Raw genomic sequence first — 27896 nt, forward strand, 5'->3', positions numbered from 1 at the left:
CATTATTATCTAAAAAAATCTTTCTCCTTAAGTAATATTAATACATCTAAAGTAAACATATATAAACCAACAAATGATATCTTACTAATATATTTTAGTCTCTTTTTTTTTGTAACAAGAGTTCTTGTTACGATGCTCATTTTCATAATAAATATAAAATTAAAAGCTATTATATTATTTTACTACATACATATTGTACATAAGTATGTACATATATATGTAGATATAGAACGATGTTTAATTACCTAGTTAAAATGTAAAAATTCACAAGGCGATAGTCTAATTGAAACCTTGTTACATAAATTATAAATGTATTTCCATTGCCTTGAAAAAAAGGATTGCATTCTTAAAGCAAAGAAATCCTACTTTACATTGATATAAGTTTAACCTGATCCGAACCATTTACGCTATAGCTCCATCTCTGTTTATCTCTCTAAATAACGTGTATATAAATCCTACGATTTCGTAACGAAATATTCTTTCTATCGCACGCGACAAAGTGAGTCAATAGCAAGCGCAAACAGAAAAATATCAAAAAGAAGACAACTGCACGGAACAAACAGATAAGTTGGTGACAATCAGGGAAGCATTCCATTTTTCTTACTCATCGTAGTATGTTACTAAGCTTTTGGTCGCCACTATCCAATGAGCGTGAGAAACACTGGCACAATACATATGAAGGCGTATCATTATACACGTTGCGTTTGTTTGGAAGCAATTGCGAGTCGTGACTAACAGACAGTGACGAATATTGGACTCCTCGGGAAAGAAACAGTCGATCGATGGCCGTGTGTTCAAAAAGGTCCGATCAAACCGTTATTTGTCGGTGAGTATCTTTCAAGTGGTGAACGGGTTCCATTGTGATAAAAACAGCAAGCGAGCTCTCTTACGTTAAGTCTTGGTATTAGTAGCCCTGAGCGACTTATACCGCGAGTTCTGTGTGAGTTAATTACCAAAGTAGTGTATTCGTGGAATGAGATACGAATGATATTAAGCTTAGTGTACGTGTGAATCTGTTGATCGATATCACGAACTCGATACTTTTGCTCATTTCACATTGCACAAACCTCTATTCTATGCCGTGATTCCACGCATATGTATATACGAGTCGCGGTTTTTGTTCCCGGATCATGCTTATATTACGTATAAAATTGCATTCCCAACAAGACCTAACCTCTTTCTAAGAAATATCGTGGCCACTCGGAGCAACGTTATCGATTCGGAACACGTTGATTCTGATCACGTCGGCGAAACAAAACGAACGAACTCGCGAGAACATCGATTGGTTTCTCCGGTATCGAACTGCAAGTTGTAATTGTCCGACAACTGTTATATCTCCTTTAAGCGGCAAATGACCTTCAAACGAGTAAAGCTCTTTAAGACCTTTTCTGATGTGTGAGGTAGTCTGAACCGACAACATCGATTATCTACAAGCTATCAGTGAACTTCGTGGAAAAACTGTCGCAACCAAAAAATGTCGTCCAAAATAGTTACAAACGAGAAAGTGATTTTACGAAAGAAAAAATGTAAAATGAAAACAAATGGATCGACTGCGATAACGTGACAAGCAGCGATGTAGTATACAGTGGCGTGGTGGATATTTAGAGGAGAAAGTCATTATAAGCCGAAGCAAATATCGACTGTAAATATCGATTGTATGTCACCGTGTGTACGATGTGTCAATGTGTGAAGTGTGTATTTGAGGTTAGATCACCCATTGATGGACCACGTGCGGCTATATGTGCATGGCGCCAATTTTAAAAATGGTGAGTCCACTAATGTTACTTTTAACTAAAATTTTTATTAATTAAATTAACAAAACGCATGGATCTATCTAAATTAATATATTTTACATTATTATTAATTCATTTACCGATTTATGATCTCTGTACTAAAATAATGTTAAAAGCAGATATAAGGATTTAAAACTAAAGCTTCTCAATGCTAGAAAGGATAAATGAGGTAAATAATAAATAATAATAAATACTAAAAGAATATTATAGAATTATAAAATATTGATCTACATTTATATCGTTTATTTTGAATATATATTTTAAATATTGCGTTATCTTACATATTTTGCAACATGTGATTTATATATAAAAAAATTAGTTATTGAAAAGCAATATAGTTCAAATCTTTTCTGCATAAATTCGAAAGAATAGAATTAATATACTGTTCACAAATTTGATATGCAATCAATGAACAGTGAAAGGTAATGAAGCGGAAGAAACATCAAGGCGCTGGAACATTTCATCGTTTTATAGTAAATGTGATGTGAAATTGAAGAATCGGTATATGTATCTATTTACATATGTAGTTCATGTGGCACTCAAATATCTATATGGAGTTCTTTATGTCGTTGGCCATTTAAATAAGGTTGACTTAAAAAGTACAAAGAAGCAAGAGTTACGAGATGTGACACGATCAGAAACTTTATACATACTGGAATATGAACAGACTTGTATGAAATTCTATCGGTTTAAGTTTACATCGAATTCGTCAAATTTATTAGATAAACAGATTGTATAGAATAATATAGTAGACTCACAAACATACCACTTTTTAAAAATATATGATTATTTGTTATAATAAATTATTTTAAAAAAGATAAAAATGATGGTAATTTTTCAAAATTATAAGGATTATTTTGAATTTTATTTTTAGTAAAAGTTAATAAATATTAATATTGCTTTTTTGATAATTGAAAGTAATCATAACACAAAATTTATATCGTAATAAATTTTATAATTAGTTTTTTAATTTAATATGTAATCTATTTTTAATTCTTATGCTAATATGTATAACAGCTTCAAAGAAATATGTTTATATATGAAACATATTTTTGTTATCAATATTAAATATATGTACATAGAATTAAATCTTTATTTTATGTTTCGATTAGTAATATGAGAATAACAAATCGTATAATAAAAATTATAAATAGGTACAAATTATAATAATAAATTATAATATTATAATAAAGATATTAGTATTGTAATAATTGTATTATAGTATGTATTTCTATATTTAAAATGATACATTTTTAATAAGTAACTTATAATATAAATAATTTTATTTTTCTGAACTCCCTGTTAACCAAGTTGCTTAAATCTCTAAGTGTACTTATCACGTGATATCGATATCATAGATTAATTTAATGTTATAAAGTACTGATAAACAATGATTATAATTTGTCATGACTAATACCTATTATAGAGATATTAAACTTCTCGAATTCAAAATTTGTATATTTGTAAAAATTTCTTTATAAATGTAACAAATAATTTTAGAACAGATTTTTTTTTAATAAATAATTAATTTTTTACATACGAAGTGCCCCACTAACAATAGAAATCTGAAAGTTTCCATTGATATTATTTCAACATTAAAAGGAGTAATAAATATTTGGAATAAATATTTTTCTTTAAAAATCTCTATCGAAACAGATTTTAATATTAGTAACAAATTAGCTCTGATATTAGAAAGATTGTTCTTATCATTACCAAATGCTCTTTTAGTTGTTCTTTTCTTACTTTCAATATCAGCAGGGACAATTTAAATTTCATTATACTCCACGTACACATAATATTTACTTACAAACATTTGATGTTAATAACTGAATTATAAACCGATTACGTGCAGAACATTTAGTGGGATGTGGAATTAGGTTACACATTATTAATTATAATTTATCTAATTGTCTACTGTATACCACCAATATAGAGCAATATCCAGCAGATTACGTACTCTGCTAGGATATTATACCAACTTATTACAAAATATTAAAGCGAAGTACATATATAGTTATATCTAATATTATATATTTTAAAAAAAAAAGCATAATATTTATGACATATTGAAAATTCCATTCATAATTTTGTAGTGCTATATTTTTTAACTATAAATAATGTTATTAATTTATTGTAAACATAAATAAACTAAATAATGGTTTTATTTTAATAGTTCCTATAAAAATATATTCTGCAGTAATCTCTAATATGCTCTATCATCTAAAAAATTAAAAAAGAACGATTATATTGAATACTTCTAAAATGTGAAGAAATTCCTTTATTTCGCGTAACAAAAATAAATAAAATTACATTTAAAAAATGTTTATTTCTAGATAGGTAACTCAAGTCTTATGTTATCCTACGGTTCACGTACACTTTATTAAAATAATAATCGGGTTATACTTAAACCATGTAATAAGCTTCTGATCATGAAAAGTACGAGTATTACATACTCTGCTTGCGTACAATATTCGTTTTAATAGGATTTCATCTGGCAATTTTAATGCCGTCAAGCTTAAGATGAAGCTGTGCTCTCAAGAAATGCGGCTACTACTCGCTTGAATACACATCACCTATCAGTTCCTTTGATCATGGCGTGTTACAACAATGTGATAGTGTGCATTAAAGAGATTGATAGGCGTTGAAGTAAACAAACCTAGTTTGCTAGACCCTTTTTAATCGATTCTCAAACGTAAAAAAAGAACCCCTTTTCGTAAAGTCCACCGCGTGATAAGTGTGGGCTTAAATCACATTATTCAGAAAAATATTAAATTAAAGACCAGGAGTTGTACAATATTAAATGTCATATTCCAATTTTCTTGAGATTATGCAACTAACAACTGAAACCTGATATAAGGTAATCTGGTACTTCAGTTCGCTGACAATTACATAAAACTTAGATAAGAAAAGATTTAGAAAGATCTACGTCCAATAAATCCTTAGTATGTATTATAAAGTAATTCTCTATGAACTTTTGATATATAGGACTCTTGTCTATGGAATGATAAAATAAAAAAGTAAAATAATATGAAGATAACTAAATACTGAAATTTGTTGGTATATAATTAAATAAAATTTAGATAAGGAGAGATTTAAATAAATTTGTAGAATAGTTTCTACCGTTATAAAATAATTTTGTATTAGATTTGGCTTTATACTACATTTTTCTTATCGAGATAAAGTAATGTGGGAATTGTAAAATAGTAAAATAACATGAAAACAACTAAATAATAATATTTGTTCATAATTGAATAATATTTAGGCAGAAAAAGGTTTAAGGTAGATAGAATAATCTACTGTAATGATAAAGTAGCGTTATGAAATAACATTATATAAATTCTCGCAATTACGTTTCTCTATATGCAATAACAATATTAATTAATCCATATTTTAAAATTGTATTAAGGGAGTACAAAACCATGCGTCTTTAAAATATCGAAATCTTTTTTTCCTTGCATTTTTTACAATTTGATATTTGTATAATACTTTGGTAAAATGATATTTTGAAAACCTAAGAAAGGGCGATTATAAGACCTAATACGAATGCATTTTTTTATTTTAGAGAAAGATTAATTTAAAACCTTAAACGTGTTTTTTTCGAAACTATTTTTTCCTTGCTCCCAGTAGATTTCCAAAACTCTTCAGCTTGAATTTTTTACACGCCATCCTATATTATCTATCTTATAATACAATCTAGGTTGTAGTTTATAATTTTTTTGATGTTTTAGTCCGTTGAATTTTTATAAATTTTTACAAATATTAAAGTCAATCGTTTTCAACGAGAAATAAAATTTGTTCGTTAATAAGTATTCGTTTTCTTATTTTTCAAAATTATGGAAAAATTATACACCACATTGAAGATAATGAATTTTTGTATATGTTCGCACAAAATTTTTTACTTTTTTCAACCCAATCGCATTTGTTGCTGTGTGCAAGCGAACAAAGTTCCGCTAGATATGGAATCAGATAATGTCGTACCACTTCGTCATTTTGTAATTTTGTGTAATAAAATAAATATGAATGTAGAGTTAAGATGTTGCTTAAAGAAAAATATAAAATAAGATCATAATATGCACTGAAAATATTTTTAGTAAAAATATAGAAACACAAGATATATAGGAATCGCATAATTCTTATTGTTATTTTTTTTAATAGGAAAATATTTCTATTTTGCTTCAGTCGTAAGTTTAATGTGAGTCAGACTTAATGTACTATTGTCATAAATATTACTTATTTACAGAGCGAAATGAAAGTCAGCTAAAGATATTTTCTGCTTCATCAATTTCTTTTTAAAAGTAAACTAAAATTGTAGATACAAATATTCTAAAATTCAATTTAAAGAAATAAAGAATTATGTATTGTTTTAACAGGTAATAGTTAGCTATCTTTTTAAAAATGACAGAAAATGTAGCTTTTTTTAGAACATATGTATAATAGTTATCAAAATAAACATTCAAATCTGATATTGATTCTCTTCCAGATACGAATGGTTTCCTGTGTTATTTTTGTAGCAGATGTTCTTTTTAATCCACCGATAAACCTTCACTAATCTGTTGAAAAGATTTCCAGTCTTTAAAAATGCTGCTTCTATCCCAGTTTTTTGATAAACTGTAAAATTAATTTATAAACTTCAATCAATTATTCATTCAGAAGATCTATATCAATTGCAAAAGATCATATTTTTAAAACTGTAATTCATTTACATCAGTAAATATTTATTAAACTACAAACAAATATTGCTTAAAATGAAAAGGGGAATGTTAGTCATAATTAAAGAATATTTGTCATTAGTAAAAAGTAATGAAGTTAATCATAAGAAAATAATATCCTTCAGATATTTTTTATTTACTTAAAAAATATTATATTTCATAAAAATTAATCATTTCTTGAAGTCAATATAATCAGATAATTTAATTTCAAATATAAAGTATTTTAAAAAAATGTATAGTTATGGAAACTGAATCGAAAACTCTACACAGGAATTTGAAGTGTAAATTCAGGGTATTCGTGATATTCTTCCATTTAACTCGGTAGTCTTCATGATAGTATAATTGTAGAGTATACACAGCGTTAAAGGATCGATAAATGTATTCACGGGTTAGGATTATATGAGTTCATTGACTTCACTTTCATTTATAATTTATACCCTACATCATTGCTTTCTACTCGATTATTCTGGAAAGCAACTTGAGCTTCATCATTGAAGATTTAATGCTTTCATATCATGCATTATAGCAATGATAATGTAGTAGAAAAGATGTTCAAGAGGATTGAACCAATAAACAGAAGTAAAATATCTAATTATCTCTTTCGTCGTAAAGATAATAAAGTAACATTAGTAGTATGTATTGCATATACGTACATAATTAGCTTTAAGTAATTTTTTGCGTTAATTGAGAGTTCCATTTGATTTTGTTTATGTCAATTAAGATATCTTTTCACCTGAATTTGAGAACTTTAGAAATTAAACGTATAAATTTAATAATTATTCATAAGTATATTCTGTACGTTGAATTCGGTAATTTTTTAACATGTTGTAAAAGTTAACATTTGGGATAACTTCTTCCTTTCATGAAAATGTTGGACTCTCTTAGCTTTCAAGATATTCGCGAAAATCTATCCGCACGAAATTCGCTTTACGATAACCGGATAAAATAACGCCTAACCTAACCTAATTCTTATCTTTTGTTTATAGTTTATATAGCTTTGGGTTAGGTGCCATCTTATCCGGCCACCGCGAGATGGCCAGCAATCCATCGGCATCCACTGTCACGGACGCACGATTATAAGCAAAATTTACCGTGTGATGCCGATACTGCTGACAGTTTTTTGCAAATATCTCGCATATTTTCGCATCTTGCAAGTAAACTAAGAGTTTGACGTTTTCGTGACAGGACAAAGTTGTTCCAAATGTTGAATTTTATAACATATTAAAAAATCATCGAAATTGGTGTTGAGGATAAACTCGGAATAATTACCATAAATTTTAATAGCTCTTCCAATGCATCATGAAAGTATTTAAATGATTTGTTATTAAAACGTCAATTGCTATTTTACTATAAATAAATTATCGATTCTCTCGAACCAAATCAAAATGTAGGTAAAACACTGTTTATATAATGTTAAGTTAATAGAAAATTATAACTTCTGTAATTTTTTTTTATCTTTTGTAAAAAGTTAAAAAAGTTATATTCATATTAATGCATTGTAAAGAAAATTATACCAAAATTTCTTATGAATAAATTGCTCACAAAGTTTCTCTTTGAGAAATTAAATAGAACGCATTTTAATTAATGAAATGCTTAATGAAAATTTTACTCGTTATACATCACATTATATCCAATTATATTCAAGTGAATTTTTCATTGCTCATGAGAGAAAAGATTATAATTGTTTGTAATTCCTCATTCTAATGAAAAAAGTATTAATACTATAAATAGATTATTTAGTGACTAAACAAAACGATATATGTATAATAATACAAATAATGGAGACGCAAAGTAATATTCAGAAATATAGACAATTGCATTTATCTAATCTTTAACATTCAACGCGTATCATTGTTTTAATAAGTAAAATGATTATTACCTGATTTGATTAAAGCGTGATACCTATATAGAATGAGTCACTAAGAACTGTCACTTGAAATAACTCGTTATCTACTCATTTAAACAAAAATTATTTGAAGTGAAGTGAGCCTGGTGAAATATATTTTGATTTTTCGGTGCCTCGTATTTTCTGAGATATCAAGGTAACCTTGGATTTTCTAACAGTCGCCCTAACCTTTTTTATACTCCACTATAGCCATTAAAAAGGTTACGATTATGAATTCAACTATCTATAATAAGGTAACTATCTATAATAACCTTTAGTTGATCTCGAGCCTCAAAACGAAACGAAAATTTGTGAAAAGTAACTTACTATCAATGTTTGCATTTAAAGTAGATGTTCAAAGTTGTGGCCGTTCATACATGTGTCGACATTTTCCCAAACGGCGCGACGCAACGTACTGTCGCGTCGGTACGAAACACGAACGGCTTGCAGTGTACCTATGAGACATAATTCACTATACACCTATTTTAAACGGAAACATGGAAAGTAAGTTACTTTTCACAAAATTTCATTTCGTGTTGAGATACAAGGTCAACTAAAAGTCATCCTATTATAGGTCGTTGAATTCATAACCTACAATGCAGTATAAAATATATAGGGTGACTGTTAAAAAATCTCCAGATCACCTTGGTATCTCAAAAAAATATAAGACATCACAAAATCAAAATAGGATACATACAAATGAGGATACTTGCATAATAAATAATTTCACTTCAAACATTTTTTGATAAAGTCAGTAGATAACGAATTACTTCAGATAATATGTTGTACAAATATTAAATTAATGATACAATTATACAAAAAATATAAAATAAAGAAATATATTCAAATCATTTAAGGTTTTCAAATTTCTACTCTCCTGTTAATACCTGGAATTCTAAATCTTTCACCAAGTGCTGTGGAAATGTTCATTCTTAAAGTTATTAACGCGTTTTTAACAGTTCTAAACTCTACAGATATAAAACGACTGAACCTTGATACCAATTTAAAAACAACTTTGAAATGATCACCGATCGAATGATCATTTTCTTCTCTCGCTAAGTTATTCCTCTTTTAGTCAAACTTTGTTGCAATATCAGAAGTGAAAAAGATGTATATATTTATATCTACATATACAATAAATAGAAATATACTTCTTAGTAACAACAGTTACCTAAAAAAATATTTAAGTACCTTTCGTTACTATTTTCAATTAATTTCAAATGTTATATTTCTCATTTATGTGTGTTTTTATAGTTGAACTAAACTTTTGAGATGTATAATATTTTTTTAAATATTTAAGTAAAAGTCACTAACTCGAAGTCAATATTTTTGAACCATATAACAGTGACACACAATAGTTCTTACGTCATTCTGATTTATTTTCTGTATTTTAGGAGATAAAATGATTTTTGATATTTATCACGTAAGATATGTGTGTGTATATACAATAAAAACTAAAATTAAGTAATCTAACTCGAATCTAACTTCAATTGTTACTTAAAATCAATACTACAAATCCATACTTTTATGAATATAACTAAGAAAATAAAACCTAAACGTAGATTTATTTCATCCACTAAATATTACAACGAATAATATACTTTGGATATTTTATGTACATATTTTTACATATTCTATGTAAAGTATTCTATTTGGTATATTTTGCATCTTCAAATTTCTTCACACGTTGACTGCCACTCGTGTTATCAAAGAAATGTCCGTCAGGCCACGCGTACAGCAGTACCAAGCGTTCTCTGCTAGGTGCTCCCATCGGTATTTTAGTAATGCGAGTCGCTCAAGCGGTGGTCTCAAGAATGATCTTTCGTTTCGTTTGTTCGCAACGTTAAAACCAGTAGCTGTTGTTGAATATAACGAAGGAAAGCGTGGTATAGATTATTCCGACCAAATGGTTTCTTATGCCACCACAATTAGAAAAGGAATAAAATGCTACAGAAAACTTTGCATTCGATTCCTTCTGGGAATTTCTGTTGTAAACGCTCTGACGGTTTACAAAATTGCAACAAGGAAAAATATAAATATTAGAATATTTAAATAATTATTAGTTGCAACATTATTAAGGTTGTCTGAAAATACAAAAAATCCTTGTCTTCGACGGAGTCGGCATAATATCGCCGTTCGGAAAAACGATTCCGGAAGAAGCATTAGACGCGCATGCAAACTACGTTATGCAAATAAAGGACGTCGAATGGACCGAACAAAGGCACGAAAGAATTTGAAGAAAACAACAACTTATTGTCCAAATTGTCCCGACCAACCTCAGCTATGTATAGAATGCTTTAAAGTTTTACATTCTAAATAATTTTTTTAACAAACCATTTTCGTATTTTTATTTTATAACAATTCAACTATTATTTCAATTAATTGTTAATTAGCAATTTATTATTGTGGAATATCTTTTTAAATATCTACGACGATCCTTCGCAAGTAGTCAAATAAGCGACACCTGAATATGGGTTACGTGGCCGGACCAGAAACTTTGCTGACACCCGAATACGGGTATCGTGGCGGTCAACGTAATAAAAGCATACACATCCGCAACCTAATACTACATGTATGAGTCATTTATAATAAAAAAATTAAAAGTTCCAACGACGAAAGTGAAAAATATATATCAAATCATGGTCTATTAACGACGCGGAATAAATTTTGTTTTCGATGAAACTGTAATTATTCAGCGAAATATATTTATACGAATATATCTGCAAACCTTTGGTTTTGACTAAATAAATTACACATTGCAGCACATGTATACGAAACATATTACGGGTTGCGAAATTTAATAGATTATGTGGCTTTAGAATATCATTCGCAATTATTGGATGATACAGAGTATACCTTCAAATTTCATTTATATTTACAAACATATAGAACATCGAAACATGCAGTTTTCTATTGGAACAAACATTTCATTTAAGAACGAGTGCAAATGATAAACACTGAGATTAATTCTTTAACCAACGAATACAAATTTACCACTGATTTATTCTTTAATCGACGAGTACAAAATTTATAATTTATAAAACAACGACTAATTCTAAAAGGACAACATATATACCATCAATAAGTAGGACTCACCATATAGATGTCGTCCAGCAATGAATCTTGTATGCACGAATTTATTCTAATAAACTTTCATCGTCTATGCTTTAGTCCCGTAGTAACACGGCAACACGTATGATCCACACAGAAATATGAATTTTCTTCGTGGCAATGTTTCACAAACGATAAGTAACCGGTTCACTGCCGTGAGTATTCGCATCGACATTCAAAGTGAGCAACGAGAAATTGAACGGATTCTTCGCGTTCTCTATCGTGCATTTTCACTCCTACGTACAAACTATCATCTAATTCTTAAATGTGCTTTTATATTTCCGTCTCGAACCAACGTAGCAAAAGGCTCTACATATGAAACTATTCGATAATCTAGAAGATTAAAAAGATGTTCGTTGTTCTTCTTGTGATGAAGAGAAACATAAGTCTGATTACATAAACGCGAATTTCAACTTATTCGAATCAATTGAATAAACGCCGCTTCAGGTAATTAAAAAATCGCATAACTGGATAATGGCATTTTGCCGAATGACGAGATCGATATTATTCAAGTTTCGATATATTAGCGAATTAGGTATAAGCAGCATGATACTTCCGTCTTGTGTAATATATATATAGCTAATTATTTCGAATGTTGAAGTATATTTTTTTTTAATATGAATCGTGAGATTTCTTTTATATTTTTTGGTTGGGATTATTTTATATTTGTTTGAAATGACCATATTTTTTTATGTAACCATGAGATTTGCGATATTCGTACGATAATTACTAAAATATACTATGTACGAAGAATCAACAATTGTACTAACTCATCTAATTTGATTGTGATCGCTATTTAATCAATGCAAAAATCAACAAATAAAAAATGCAAATGAAATTAATTTATCCATTAATTTGGTTTCGTTTAAAAATATTAATAAATCGTGGATTTTATTGTCCCCTGAACTATCTTTAAAAATTAAACATTAATGAAAAACAAAAAAATTACTAAAATGTTATATCTTAATATTCAGAATATCTTATTGGCCCACATTTCGCATGTTTACAATTTATATCAGTGTTAAAAGTAAATTTTTATATGTCAGATATTTACATACTGTAACATTACGGTACTGAAAAAATTGTTGCGGTAACTCCATTTATACTTTCAGTAAATTGAATTGTCACGATTTTATTTAAACACCGGATGTATAAAATTCAAGCATGTGTTCTAAATCAATAGAAGAATTTTGATTTTGATCTTTAAATAACCTCCAGTTTTCTTGTAACCTTGAATTTCAGAAGAATCATTCTAAGTGTGCCTTCTTAATTTTTATATCTCTTCTTCGTACTTTAATATTGGTATAAATATGGCAGGATGAGATCATAAATTGGAAAACAATGAAGGAATATTCTGTATCTCAGGCTCAGTTGCTCCACGCCGTTTACAAACTGTTTTATGTTATATTTATTCGAAAATACACCGTATATAAAGTGCAATGCATCGTACCATAAAGTTACGTACAACTATGTGAAATTTCTTTCCACGAATTTAGCATTTTACGAGTTTCATTTTATACCGGTTAACAGTTATGCAAATATAAAGGTTTTATTTACTCAAAAATGCTCGTGCATGGCGTGGACGATAATATGGAAACGATCGAACGAGCCGTAATGTGCAACTTATCGATTTTACGATTTCGTGTAAACTTTCACGCCAAAAACAGTACCCATAAATATTTTATATATTCATATTTATGAAAGAAGTCATTGAGAAGTTTAATTGTAGAATTGAAACTGTGATACTATAAGGAAATTTGGATAAAATCGTTAAAATTTATAAAAATATCATAATAACAACATTTGCAATAAAATGTTTCCTTGTAGCGATTTAATTAATTACTATTAAAAGAGTTGTCATAAATGTTTTAAATTCCTGTTCATAAAAGAAATCATTGGAAAATTTATTATAAAATTGAAAGCATAAACCCATAAATAAAGAATGAGATTATTAAAAACTGATAAAAATATTATAACGACAATATATTTAATATTATAAAATATTTCTTTTCGTATTATAACGATCAATTTAATCGATTAGATGATCCTAGGTCAGATAAAGTGAATCAATTAGGATCGTTTAACGTTTAATTAGAGTATACATTTTTGTTCATTCAACAGAGCGCACCCTGAGCGTATCTTGTGGTGGTTGAATCCACTTTGAACGTATAACATCGTGTGCTTACACGTTGGCTATAGTATGTATATTCCGATTTGATAACATCAGGTAAATTACTAAACGTGCATGCCTCGCATAACGACAAGCGTTTTCCGCAGAATCAACAGGTCGAACCTGAATCAAATCCTTAATCGCCATTTAAATGATATATGTGCACTTTACATATATATGTGCTCGAAGGCGAAATTTGAACAGGGAAGGAAAAAAGGTAACCGTTCGCTCCAGTGCTATTAGGGAGGGAACTTTTGAGTCGAATATAATAATTCACTGAATGCTTTTCAAACGATATCTTTTGTTGGTATACATGATGTACGTTCTTTGATCTATCAGCGAAGATTGTTAAAAAATTCCGCGAAGATAGACATGATATCAAGTAAACTCAAGCATCGTAAAAGTGGTAATCACTGCTTTATCGTAATTTGGAAGAATCTTCGTGAAACAGTGTCGAAGCGCATCGCTATCTTCATTCATCCGTGTCATGCACCCCTTCTGTTCCATACAACCACTCTGTATACATACATATATATCGTCTCCCAATGGCTTTATCCCTCTCCCCCTCCCCCCCTTTTTTCCATAGTTCACCCGCGCACTCAATCACATTTTCTCTCGCTTTTACCTCTTTCTCTCTCTATGCGTATCTTTTGTCTTGTATTCCCCTCTTTCCGCTCACACTCACGATACATTATCCCCTATTTCCATTTCTCGCTTCAACTACATTTATTTTCTGTATACTTCACCCAGAACAACGAACATAAAAGATAAAGGAGGAAGTAAAGAAGAAAATAAAATAAAAAACAGAGAAACAGCACGTTCGAACGAAGGAGTGAAAGAAGCATCGACTACGAATGGTTTTCTTACGGTTATCGAAGGATATCCATAGGTAGCAGATTGAATCGTTTGTTGCAAGAACAGATCGAATATGCATGTAGTAAGTACTTATGTATCCGTTTACGTGTTATATAATTTTCCTTGTTGTTGGTTCATCGCTGATCATGTCCTCGGCCACGGTCATTCCCTTTCCTTTTCGTGGTCATACGTTCCCCAAGCAACGAGAGATCGCCGGTAGAGAACAGAGAGAAGATACGTTTTGCGACGCATTCACGGGACACGTGAACCACCGATGGAAAGGACAGCAGCGACAGCGAGAGACGATGGTGTCGAAAGCGAATGAATATATACGAGTATCGAGATTGAGAAAGACAGAAATGCTCAGGGCGGTGGAGGTTCAGAGAGAGAAAGAAAGAGACCGATAAAAGGAGAAGAAGAGAGAGGGATAGAGGAAGATATATACTGTACACGTCTCTGTCTCTCTCTGTCTCCCTTTTCGTCGCGCACCAAACCGATCGGCGATGTGCAGCCGCGTGCGCCACCACGATGGCCGATCGAAAAAAGTCAACTAAGAAATCGATGACGAAAATGACGACTACAACGACAACAACGATGACGACGAAGACGAGAAAGAAAACGTGGCCTCTCGAACCTATGTCGGCGACGCTTAACGTCGGGGCTGCTCTGGGCGTCGCGGCGCTCACACATCGGCTCACTGAGCTCGAGGTAGGCGACACCGTCGGAACCGAGGATCGCGGCTGCGGCCGACAAGAACCGAAAGAGCAAGCCGAGCTTTCCAGATGTTGTTGCGCACGCGCCCTTGCACACCACCTCACAGTTCAATCAATTTTTAGCTATTGAAATGTCCGTTGGATTTCAGATCCATTACTTTTTCTTTGCCAACCACCAGTTTCATTACCATTTTTTCTCTAAAAAAATATCAATGTGTAAGAATATTATTGATAGCATAATTAATTGTTCCATTGATTAACATAAAACTCAAGTGAGTAAGAAATTAGTTGAAATGCATTTGTGGGATTCTAGTTCAGAGGTACATGAAAATTCTTGTAATGAATGTATGCTTATTCTTTCCTATGTTTTTATTTCTAAATTTACAATACGAAAATTTCTTGGTGCAATACATAATTGGTATCCATATCCTTTATATACATGAAGGTACTAGGAATTATGTTTTATAAAACATTCTTATGTCATATAAAAGAAATGTTACAAATATGTTAATATATTAAAGAATTGGTTAAAAAATTTATATTTTTTTGTTTACAAAGGCTTAAATATCAACAACTCTATTTTAAAGAGATATAATTTAATATATAGTATAATACGTATATTTGTGTTGTCTACAATTTAATATGTACAATATATGTTGTACTGTACAAAACTATGTAATATAAATTATTAAAATATTAAAAACGTTCTATTCCTGATAGTTCAATTTTACATACTTTTATATTGCATAAGTAAAACAACAATATATCAAATTCAACAAACAAATATATTTTTTATAATTTAATAATTTTGTTAATCATTGCGTCTCATATATTCAGTTCATCAAATCAATTAATTATCTTTATCTTTTTCAGAAATAAGAAATAATAGTCAAGGAGTGCGATATGAAAAATCTTCCACATTTACCGCCTTTCTCATATATATTCTTTAAGTGTAACTACAATCGATCTTCAATTTGATTAAGTGTTATTTTATCACCACAATTAAATTCTTATAACGGGAAACATTGTTAAAAAACATTCAGACTAAGCATAAAAAAATAATTATGTACGTATATGTATACAAGCAACCGTGTGTTGTAATTACTTAATTGCTCGGTTCTGATTGGGCTGTTTTGCGGGGTAGGGATGGCGATGTTCTCGGTTCATGATTTGCGCGCTACATGTTGCTCGACCTCCATTGGCTGAGTTACCTGAAAGGCCGACGAATCAGCCATTTATTTCTAAACCCTTGCTGCTTTTAACCCTCAAAGAACGCCAAATATCGAAATTTTACCGCCTAGAGTTATCGGTAACTAAGACAATTCGTAATATCATTGAATCATATACATGTAAAAACAGTGATAAAAATTCATTAATAAAAAGCTAAGAAGAGGAGGAATATACAAGATGATTCGGGTATTTAGTGTGTGCTTTTAAGTGTAGGATAATAGATGTGAGCTTGGTAACAGTGGGGTGTAAGAGACGCGCTCTCGTGGTGGATGCACCAAATGCCAGTGTCAATATGGCCGTTACCGAGAGCGCAGTATGTGGAGAGACGCGGACGCGGTAGTTTCTTCGGTCTCTAACATGAAGTACACTCTGGTAGGGAAAAACGTTTCTACGAAATATTAACACATTTATTGAAAAATTTCAACAAAATGAATTGTGTTGTGGAAGAGCGGATAAACAGCATGCAAAACGAAAACGCTCGGGTGCAAGGTATGTGGTTATCGTGTTCGTTAAAAAGTGTTTTTCACCGGTTGTTTACGAATGTTTAGCGGCAGAAACACGCTAGTCTTCGCACGCAACCTCCTCGACGCGCATTCGATCGATTTGTCGCTACATTTATTGGCATTGCCAATTCAATGACTACCAACCGAATCTCTAGAAATGCAAATGAAATCTCCAAATAAACGTATACTTTTTGGTGATAGTTTCGGAAATTTTCTGTGAAGAATCAGTCTTGTGCTAAGTGGATAATGCATCTGTGTGTAACACCAGAATTAACCGTTCGATTAAGTTTTTCATCACATTTATTTTAAATCATTTATTAAATACACTTTTAATTCGATATGTTTTCTAATCTCTGTGTGAATACATATTACTTGGTGATATTGTATAATTTTCACAAACATACATATACAAGTTATTTAAAAATAATTCTTACGTCTAATATAAACTTTAAGCATCAATTTGAAAAAATTTTAATAAAGCCATAATAAATTTACTAAACCATAAATATTGTTAACACTTTATTGGATAATAAAGAGAGTGTTTAAACTGCTACTCCGACTTTCAAATGTTAAATTTCATTGATTTCTGTTACTATCATTATCGTCATTTTCTATTATTTAAGAACGTTAAATAATTGGTAAAAATAATTCGTTAAATCTTTTCACACTCCTGCATAATTCTATTAATTAGAATTCCTGATATTATTTAGAAAATCCTGCATAAGTTCTATTTGTAAATGTAGCTGAAAGTATTCATTGAGCTCGTGGCATAATAAGTGTATGTACAATAATATCGATAACAAGAAGATATTTTCTATTACGTATAAATTTTCAAATAAATACAAAAATTGATTACACGTGATATGTTACGTTACCGTAACATTGCCTCAATTATTATGTTATATAAGTATATTATGTACATTTGCTTGTGGTATTCTTTTTTATTCGTACTAAATACGTGCGGCATCTGTGTTTAAGCAATTTACATTATGAAGTGAACAAGATAAAATTTGTTTTTTTCGAATGAGTTCTTTAAAGAAAAGTTCAGTTTGGATAGAAAAACTGAAATTTTGTTTTAAACAATAAAAACAAAAAAAATAAAATTGTTTAATGTGTTTAAAAATCTGTTTGTTGCTGTCATAACCATTTACGAAACTATTTTGTTAAACAATTATTTATTTGTTAATGTACAGATACCAAAAAGGAAATGGTTAAAAACAATGGAAGACTAAAATTGAACAATGATGAATCAAAACCATCAATTATTGAGCTGTTTCCTTGGATCCTAGAGTTTAAAAAAATGTGCAGGTGTATACATACAGAAAAAAGTATGGCATCTTTAACAGAACTTATGCAATTTTATGTGAGGTAATGATTATATCGTCATAAGTTTGTATCATCCCCATTTTCAGTTTACCAGTAATATTTTTTCTGGGAACTGGTTTAAAAATCAGTAAAAGTAGATAACTTAGTTCTTTAGATATTATACATTATACGTAGATATTATTATAAATATATATATGTAATTATATATATAATAATAATATACAATAAATGTATATATACAATAAAAACGTGTTTCCTTTATGAACATCAAATTAAAATTATTAAGAATATCTGTAATAGACAGATCATTAGAATGCAGTAGGATAAAATGGTACAAAAAAAAAAAAGAAGGAAGTGGCTATATGATCCTAAATTTAAAAGATATCATTTTTTTAATATTAAATTATGGTCAGTGGAAATATTAGGGAAACATTAGGAAATATTCATGAAATAATTATTGTAAAACATATTGAGAACAATCGTAAATGAAAGTGATATGATAACAATATCAGTATAAAATGTTTTCAAGTTATAAGTTAATATCAATAATCAAAAATGTGTATAAAAATTATTAACCATAAAAATAGAAATAAATATAATTTTTACAAAATTACATTACAAAATTTTGAGGTTGTAAGGGACAAAACAATAAATAAATACTACTACAAAAGGGACAATGTAATAAATAAATACTATTACATAAGGAACAATGCACTAAATAAATACTATTACATGAGGGACAACGCAATAAATAAATACTACTACATAAGGGACAACACAATAAATAGATACTACTACTACTACTACTGCTACTACTAATACTATAAAAATATTGTTTGTTTTAATTATTTTATATCACGTCAAGGTTACTTTAAAAACAATGTTTATTATTGAAAACTTCAATAACTTCATACAATTTTGTAATCATACTTATTAAACTTTTTATGCTTTCAAGGCATAATTAAATTTTTGTATCTGTTTGATATCTGTTAATATCACTGATATGTTTACATATATATAATATCCATACTAATTATTTAAATAAATTATTAATGAATTATATATTTAAGCATAAATTTGTTATATATAAATCAAATAATATAAAATGTTGTATAAGTTGCAAATTTTGGATAGGATAGCAATGGATTGCATGTTGTAAATTTATCAGTTTTATTATATTAAGAAAATGAAAAATGTTTCAGTAAATAATTTGCTTACAGAAATGTAAGTGTCAGTGTAAATGAATGTTACACAAGGCCTTTAAGAGCAGCAAAATTAAAGGATTCTATTAGTGAGACTTTAATGTTGTTCTTATATATTTATCGTGAACTTTCTGAGGTAAGCTTCTTTCTTAATTTTAATATTTTTGTATGCTGAACTGTTTCTTATGTTACTAAACACTAAACAAATTTCACCTTTTAGGATCATGATAGGTTCAGTTATTTAAATAATATGTCCGACTTATTAGCGCTCTATATAGATATGGAATTAAAAGCATCTAGGAAAAGCAGAGAAAATCATGATAAAATTTGTGCAAGGATTACTTCTTGTCTTTATGTTTATCTAGGTATGATGATGTTCACACAAATATTTTACCGCAATTAATTTAAATAGAAATGATTTAAAATGCTGAAATATTGTATGTTATCTTAAAAGAAAATGTATATATATCTCTTTCAGAACATTCCATGGAACATTTATTAGATACTTTAATCAAGGTACAACTAATGTGTTGCAGTTATCATCATATTTTAGATCCAATTATAACGTAAGTATAAAACAAAGTAAAAGAGTTTATTTCTGACATTTTTATTCCATTTTTAATTTGTGAAAATTCAATCAAGAAATATAAATTAGTTTTATCATTTGCAATAGATTTACTGCCTCAGTTAAAAATTTCATATTTATTTTACTATATTTTAAATTTATTATTAACTTTTACATTTGAGTGAATCTATATAATAGGTAATTATTGCGTATGCTGCATAAGTTACCTTTATTTTTTTCAGTTACTTAGCAAACTATCAGATCTTTTAATACTTCACCAAATAAGAACTCATATTAAAATTTAATTTCACTTTCGTTTATTGGTATTATTCTCTATATATATTAATATATATTAATACTTATTATATACATACATACATACATATATACAACTATTTTCCTTTTTAGGAAAATAATAAAAAATATTCCCATTCACCCAGAATCTAGTATTATGTATATTCGTTACTTTTTTATTTATCGTTTGTGGAGAAAAATAAATGAAAATGTGGCTGTAAAAGATCAAATAACAGCTGCTGCAATTGCATCTCTGGGGCCATTGCCATCTACATTCTCATCAAGTATATTAGAAGATGTATTGCCAAAAGTGCCAAAGAGTCAACCAAATTCTACAAAAGCTCTATTGCAGCATAAATTTGATATAAAAAAACATTGTGAAATGTTTGCACAATATTGCAGAAAAAGCAATGGAAGTGTATATCAGGACGGAATTGCAACTCCCATTGATTCGTCCAGTAGAATTAATTCAAAAATGGTATTTATCTATATACTAATTATTTCTTTTCATGCACATTTGTTACACACATTTGTCGACACATTTATAATTATTAATCATCACTTTCAAATTGCTACCAAAATTATTTATAACGTTTTCCAAACTATACTAATTACTGCATAAAGTTATTTTTATGTAAATAATAAAACTAGTAATTAATCTATGAAAATTCGATTAATGCGCACATAAAGGTAATATAACTTAATTACGACAAAATTAATAATAATTTATGTTCATGCACGTCAGTCGGAAGATATGGTTAAGAAAGATGTAGAATATGTAGATAATAACGTAAATTCAATTATATCAGATAAAAATAAAAAAAATGAATCTATTTCTTTGCTAAATACTTTTAAAACTTTAAATTTGGAAGAACAAACTAGTTTTAAATGTTTAGGTACTTTTTCGAATAATATTTCTACGGAGCATGTTAATTCTAAAACAATTAAATCAAATAAAAATCGTTTGCGGAGGAAATGTAAAAAGTCCAATGAGATTGTAATTATTGATTTAACTAATGATATAGTGCTCGAGAAATGTATAAAGAAAAGAAAGTCTAGAAAACTACCATGGTTAGAAGAAGCAAAAAAGAATATCGATTTAAAGATAGTAAAAGCATCACACAAGAAGAAAAGGCAGGAACATGTTGGGCTTACACATCCATCAAATACCTCACGAAATATTAGTCATCGATCGGAAGATTCCTCTCAATCGGTATGTACCACGAAAAGTCTCGGCGAAAAAAATGAATCTAATGCATGCCGAACGGTTGTCCTTAAAAATGATGAAAATAAGATGGAAATCGACAAAGAGTTAATAACTTGTACAGAAAGTATAAGAAAATCGATTGGTACGGAAGTCAATACTAAAGAAGTAAATGTTAAAGCGTCTACAATGATTAGTAAAACAGTTCTAACCGAGATACTCCCGCTAACGAAGCAAGTATCAAAAATTTCAAACAGCGTTGTTAATGGTAATTGTTTAAGTAATGCAGATATTTCGAATATACAGAGCGACGAGAAGGAGAATGATAGTTTTAATAAACAAACTGTGATCAAGCGATTGACAGAAACAGACGTTTTCTCAGAGCCTGAAACACGCGAAAAAGTTGAAAGTTTTAAAAAAGTCTGTGATCTAGAAACAGAATGCCCAGGTGTAAATAATACCACAATTTGTACTCAGTATAATTCCAAAGATAACGCTGATAGTTCTAATCGTTCTAATGTTAATGTAATTAATGACGAGGTAACTGAAAGGGTAACATTGTCGGAAAACTTAGAGCTCGAAAGGAATAATCAAAATGTCTCGAGCGACAAAATGTTAAATAATACTTGTTTCAGTGAACGTGTTTGTAAATCTGACTACTCTAACAGGACTGTTAATTCCGAAATTAGACACGAGGAATTAATTACGCCGCAAAATAATGATAGAAATGAAACAATCTCTACTGGAAGAATCCAGAAAGTTGAAGCTTCTCCTATTAAAAATGTATTAGATTATGAGGAGAAGCAAGGATCATCAGGTATACTTGTCGAAATTTCGACAATGCAAAAGAAGTTTGAATCGCGAATGGAATCGAAATCATCAAAGTGCGTAAACAGAGCGAAAGATAAATTCTGCACGCGACCAGAATTAGAAATCTGTAGTTATGATGAAATAAACGAGAATATAAGAGAAAATAAATCAAGCATCGATAACATTAGAGAATCTATTTTCGAATCTTATTCTACGGATAAGAAAGATATTTCTAATACAATTAATGCAACGTGCCCGAATGAAAATATTGAAAATAATGAAAATTCTTGTATCGATACAAACTTTAAGGAGCCTGTAGGGGACAAGTGCGATAATAATATTGGCAAATATGTTAATAAGGAAGATGTTCCTTGCAAATCTGACAAAGTGTCATCAGAAATCACGTCGAAGGAGTGTAATAATTTATATAAAGTAACAGAGGAGAAAAATGTGTGTACCGTTGCCAAAAATAAATATATCGTTCAAGATTCTGAATTACAAGACAATATCGATGGTCTGTCGTTGTTGGCGAGTGTTTCACAGCATATACCACATTTAAAGCCTGAATCCGACGTAAAATGCGACCAAATAAAAGTAAAAGATTACGCATCTTTGAGGTATGCGTGTTGCAATCAAATCACTGATGACGAGACTGATACAAATGATTCGTCAAATACCGTTTCCCTATTACTTGAAAATCCATCCGCAGAAATAATCAATAGAATCGTTGGCATTTATCCCGAGGACACCATAGATAAAGTCGAGCTTCGAGTAGAAGTAACATCTAACGAAGCAGAGAGTGGAAACGGTGATAGCGAGTTGTGTAAAGTCATTTCTCATCCGGAAACAAGCATAAATTACGACACGGACGCGCTGACGCATAATTTCGCCCCCATTGAGAATAATGCGCAAACCGTGAAAGAGAATACAAACGTAATACTAAACGGAGAAACCATAGTTTTGCTGCAAAAGTCTCCTAACAGTAATCTGTATATTATAAACAAAGCGGTTGAAAATTCGGAGGATCACACTAGCGACGAGGAAATCAACAGGTTAAAAGAGAAAAATTGGATATCTCCAACTGAAGATTGTGGACAATTCGAAGCTATAACTTCTCTGGACTATGCATCGTGTAACTTGGAATTAACTTCGTACAACAAGGAATTATCGTATCAAGAGAACAAGTGTTCCGTAGAAGGGATCAAGATTGAACCGGAAGATAAGAATTTTGCAGACACGAAAGTATATTCAAAAAAAGCACCGCTATCGACTGACATGCTTTCTGTCAATTCGCAAATGTATCAGGAGGTAAACTTGATGAGCAAATCGATGGAAAAGCGGAAATCAAAATCGAATCTCACCTTCCGACAAAATATCAAGCAAGAGTTCAATATCTCTAATCACATCGCGCCGAACTGCGCGATCCCGGGATTCAATGGAATTCACTCACATCCACACGAAGTTAATGCTCAACATCCCTTACATATATCTACCACTCATCCAACTACCTTACCACCGATCTATGGAAATTGTGCAGGCAATGGGGAATTATGCGTACCATATCATAAACATTGCACCTCAGTATCGTGTAGTTTGCAAATTAATGCTAACACTTCCCTTCATTCGCACGCGAAATCGGGTAGTTCATGTGGAAGATCGCATTGCTCCTGTTTAAATTGCACCTACGATATCGTCGCGCATTGCAGACAGTGTATACACCCAGCGACGGATACCCACGTGTCTTGTATCGAAAGTAGTCCGTATTTTTTGCCAACGCATTCGTCAGTACAAAGCCCTGCCGTCCAAGAGCATGACAGAGCAAAGAATGAAGTCGTTATAGAAAAATTATACGACGATCAATTATTGTGTAAAATAGAGAACAACCTCTTGCAAAATAAGTCATTGGAAAAACTGGGAGTACAGTGCGACTCAGAAAAAGAAGTGTTTAAAAAAAATGCAGAGAATAAGTTGCCTTTAAAGAAAAGGCTGAAGGCGCATGCTATGGCATATGCGGGCGCACCTATAAAAACTGAAAAAATAGACAATTATCCAGCTATGCCTATGATGTCTATAGCTGCTTTAGAAGCGTTGGACAATACACGGAAGAGGTCTGATCAAATCGTTAAATCCGAATACGAACTGTCTCTTGCGAAAAAGCAGGAACTGCGTGGTGATTATCACTGCAATTCGCATTTGATAAGAAGAAATTATTACAAAGATGTACAGGATACCGAATCACATCAGAATCTGGCGAACGAAAATGCAAGAAAGATCGAATGCCAATTTCGACCGACAAATGATCAAACTAGTAATACTATATATCAAGAATCTTGCCTTCAGAGGACAGTTAAAACATTCGCGCAACAGGAAGAGGTGAATCTATTAGACGTGACGTCGATAAAGCAATTTGAGATAGAAACGATAGAGCAAGAAGGAACGTATAAAAGGGTAAAGAAAACACAGTCGCCTCTACGGCAAACGAGAAGCTCAAAAAGAAACGTTCCTAAAGTAAATTATTCTTACACCGATGTTGATCCAGAGTGGAATCCGTCCGGTGAGTCAAAACGCAGACGTAAAAAGGCTAGTCGATGATCGATACCACCTCATTATGGAAATTCGTTACTGTAAGAAATTTTTCTGAGATTTAAATAATTAAGTGTACATTACTCCTACAAGACTGTGGCATCATAAACTTGTAAATGTTGTATAAATGAGAAGATAAATTATCCTGGGAAGATATTTACATACCGGCGAAGTGTATAGTACAATGCTCGAAGATCAATATTAGCGTAATTTTTTTAAATTTTTAAGCAGCATCATGGAAGATATTTACATTTTGTAGATTGTACGTATATTTTGTCGGACACAGACAGTTTCACACTAAAACAATAGAAAATTCTTTAGTGTTCGTAATTTACTGTGTATAAAACTGCAGTATTATACTCCATTTTATTAGACTACCAGTTAATTTTGATACAATTCTTCTGATTTTCATTAAATTCAGTATATTTGTAATTATTTAGAGCAAAATTTCGTCATTTATAACGTAATTGAAATCTTTTATATGAATCGGAGAAAAATTACTTTTGTATATAATTTTGTAAATATATTATAATCCAAAGTAATTGTATGCAAATTTTACGATTTTATAACTCGTATATAAAAGGTAAGATAATTTACGTTAACAAATAATTTTAAATACATTCTGCTAAGCTACATAAAACACCATGATGTGGTACAAACAACTCGATATTTTTATATAAACTAATAAAAGATATTCTTTATCAGCTTTAAAATTAAATTTTCTGTGAGATTGCATGCATGTATGTATTCACAGCATAAAATTTTATGTAGCAAAGTATGAATTACCGCATAGTGCATAAAACTACTACTAACTTTAATCTCTTTGACATTCTAAAACATTAGATATTATATTTTTCAGTTTGATGGAACAAAATTATTTAAATTCAGAAAAATGAGAAAAGCTGGCTCATGACAACATTATAGTTTAAAAGAATTTGGATAGGTAAGATTAAAAATCAAATAACATAATAAAATATATGTATATTTAGATATTCTCTTTTCTAGCCTATATAAAAAAAGTTGCATGTTAAATAAGAAAATATTTTACTATAGAAGTTTAACATTTTCTATTCCAGATTAATTATTTCCTCCAGATTAATACTGAAAAATTTCAAGCAACTGCTTAATTCGCAAAATGTGATGTCAATAAATTTGCCAAATAACATAGAAATAATAGTACCGTCATACAAAAATAGAACAGGAAAAATGAACTTCCTTCAATTTTTTAACCTGTCCTTTTAATACATATAGCAGCATTATTTGTTATAGATATACCCTTAAAGATCACAATGCAAGTAACATAGCTAGTCATCACTTTTTAATTATGATTTAAAACATATTTAGTTTATATGTTACTAAAATAAAACACGAAAGTAATATGTATTCAAAAATTTCAGGTTAAAATCGAAAACATCACGAAAAATTAAAAAAATGTACTTAGACTTTGTATACTTACCAAAACGATAGAGCTTTGTTACACGAAACGTCATTCAATACGATACTCGAATTTATAGCGCCTTTACATAATTTATGCTTTAAAAATTTAACATATATTTTAAAAAATTATTCGATTATTTTTCTCAAGTGTTTGGATAAAGTACATATATCTCGCTGTACAAATTCTAGATTTAAAAAGAAGGAAATGTAACTTTTGGAAGTTAAACTTTAAAGAGATTAAAGAATTCTAATAGTTAATTTACTTTTCTTCGATTATTATTTCTCATTTATATAGAACACATATATTCACTCGTTTGAAAATACAAGGTTATTTGCATAGTTCAGTGCCATATTCTTGTGTTTGATATCTGTGATTATTAGCTGACTAATGCTAAATTAGTAATGTGTTTTATTGTACAAAAGATGTATTTGATTGACTACTTAAAAACTATCCGTGAAATTTATAATTAATCTAAATTTGATATTTATAAACATTTCTACATAGAGAAATAATCACAATCAAGACAAACTACTTCGCAATCCAATTTTTTCGTACAAATAATACGAAATTTCGTTTCGATTACAGAGATTATATAGGTAGTAATAATTTTTACGATGTATAAAAAAAAGACATGCGATATTAATGCAGCAGATAAACGTTTATTATTGCTTCTTTATCGTTACCATTTATTTTTTCAAAAAAAAAGTCTGATAGGTTTAAGTTAACGTAACATAATTCGATATTAATTATTAAAATCTCGATTAAATGATTGCCAAATGTTTCTATTTATGCACATGACCATATGGATAGTTTGCTACTAAGAAAATTATCCTAAGCGCCAAGCATTTATTAGCAAAAGTCTGATATCCTAAAATATAATTTAGCGTAGTAACATTACATCAAATGCCTCATTCATTCGTGTTCATAAAAAAAATTGAGTACTGTGTATGTGTAGAACATTATGTCATAATAATGAATAAACTTGTATTTACATACATTTGTAAATTACATGCATTGCGCAGTGCATAGACTGGGTTTTTTAAGAAAAATGGTATAAACATATTTACCTCATATTTACGTCCCTAGCGTAAATTTTTTACGTTTACGATTAGGGTTAGACGTAGTTTGTAACAGGGTACTCGTTTAGATATTCTTTTAATACCTTTATATTTAATTATTTTTAGTTTAAACATCTACAATCATGTATCTATGAGATTTTTATTTCATCTAAATACTTGACTCTATATTACGATACATTATGTAAAACGCATTTTTAATATACATAGTTATTTTATATGTTCATTACAGTGATTTTATCCTTTTTATAGTATCCTACAAATAAAAATATTTTTGTTTTCCAATAATATTCCATAATATATAGTAGTTTGTATATAATATATAGTAATTTCGTCATTCTTCAAATAAAAGATGCAAATAGAATAAAATATGCATGAAAAATAAAACTATTTTAAATTTTAAGAGATAAAAAAATATATATATAGTTG

The 27896-nt window shown here is 29.8% G+C and overlaps 2 protein-coding genes across 6 annotated transcripts in view; one reads left to right on the top strand and one right to left on the bottom strand.

Annotated features, from left to right (window-relative positions):
- LOC117160564 (adenosine receptor A1) overlaps window positions 1-15193 on the bottom strand; it is a 378459-nt gene extending 363266 nt beyond the window's left edge. The window contains exons 1-2 of the mRNA XM_033341395.2: window positions 14536-15193; window positions 11484-11648 (exon numbers count right to left, since the gene is read on the bottom strand). The gene's annotated coding sequence lies outside the window, so the exon portion shown is untranslated. The remainder of the gene's footprint in view (window positions 1-11483; window positions 11649-14535) is intronic.
- On the top strand, window positions 413-27693 carry LOC117160552 (uncharacterized). 5 transcript variants are annotated; one of them, XM_076627394.1, is made up of 10 exons: window positions 16380-16955; window positions 18163-18337; window positions 19516-19633; window positions 19718-19862; window positions 19976-20063; window positions 20471-20834; window positions 21102-25536; window positions 25813-25896; window positions 26030-26244; window positions 26351-27693. In XM_076627394.1, the coding sequence occupies exons 1-7, from the start codon at window positions 16895-16897 to the stop codon at window positions 24960-24962; spliced, it is 4812 nt and encodes a 1603-aa protein (XP_076483509.1). In that variant the 5' UTR covers window positions 16380-16894; the 3' UTR covers window positions 24963-25536; window positions 25813-25896; window positions 26030-26244; window positions 26351-27693. The 5 variants fall into 5 exon arrangements, with proteins under 5 accessions (XP_076483840.1, XP_076483875.1, XP_076483810.1 ...); XM_076627725.1 differs by lacking the exon at window positions 16380-16955 and adding an exon at window positions 413-1766 and having other exon boundaries at window positions 26030-27693; XM_076627760.1 differs by lacking the exon at window positions 16380-16955 and adding an exon at window positions 414-826 and having other exon boundaries at window positions 26030-27693.
- Window positions 27694-27896: the final 203 nt, after the last annotated feature.

This window comes from Bombus vancouverensis, chromosome 1, assembly GCF_051014615.1.
Source record: "Bombus vancouverensis nearcticus chromosome 1, iyBomVanc1_principal, whole genome shotgun sequence".
Classification (NCBI taxonomy): domain Eukaryota; kingdom Metazoa; phylum Arthropoda; class Insecta; order Hymenoptera; family Apidae; genus Bombus; species Bombus vancouverensis.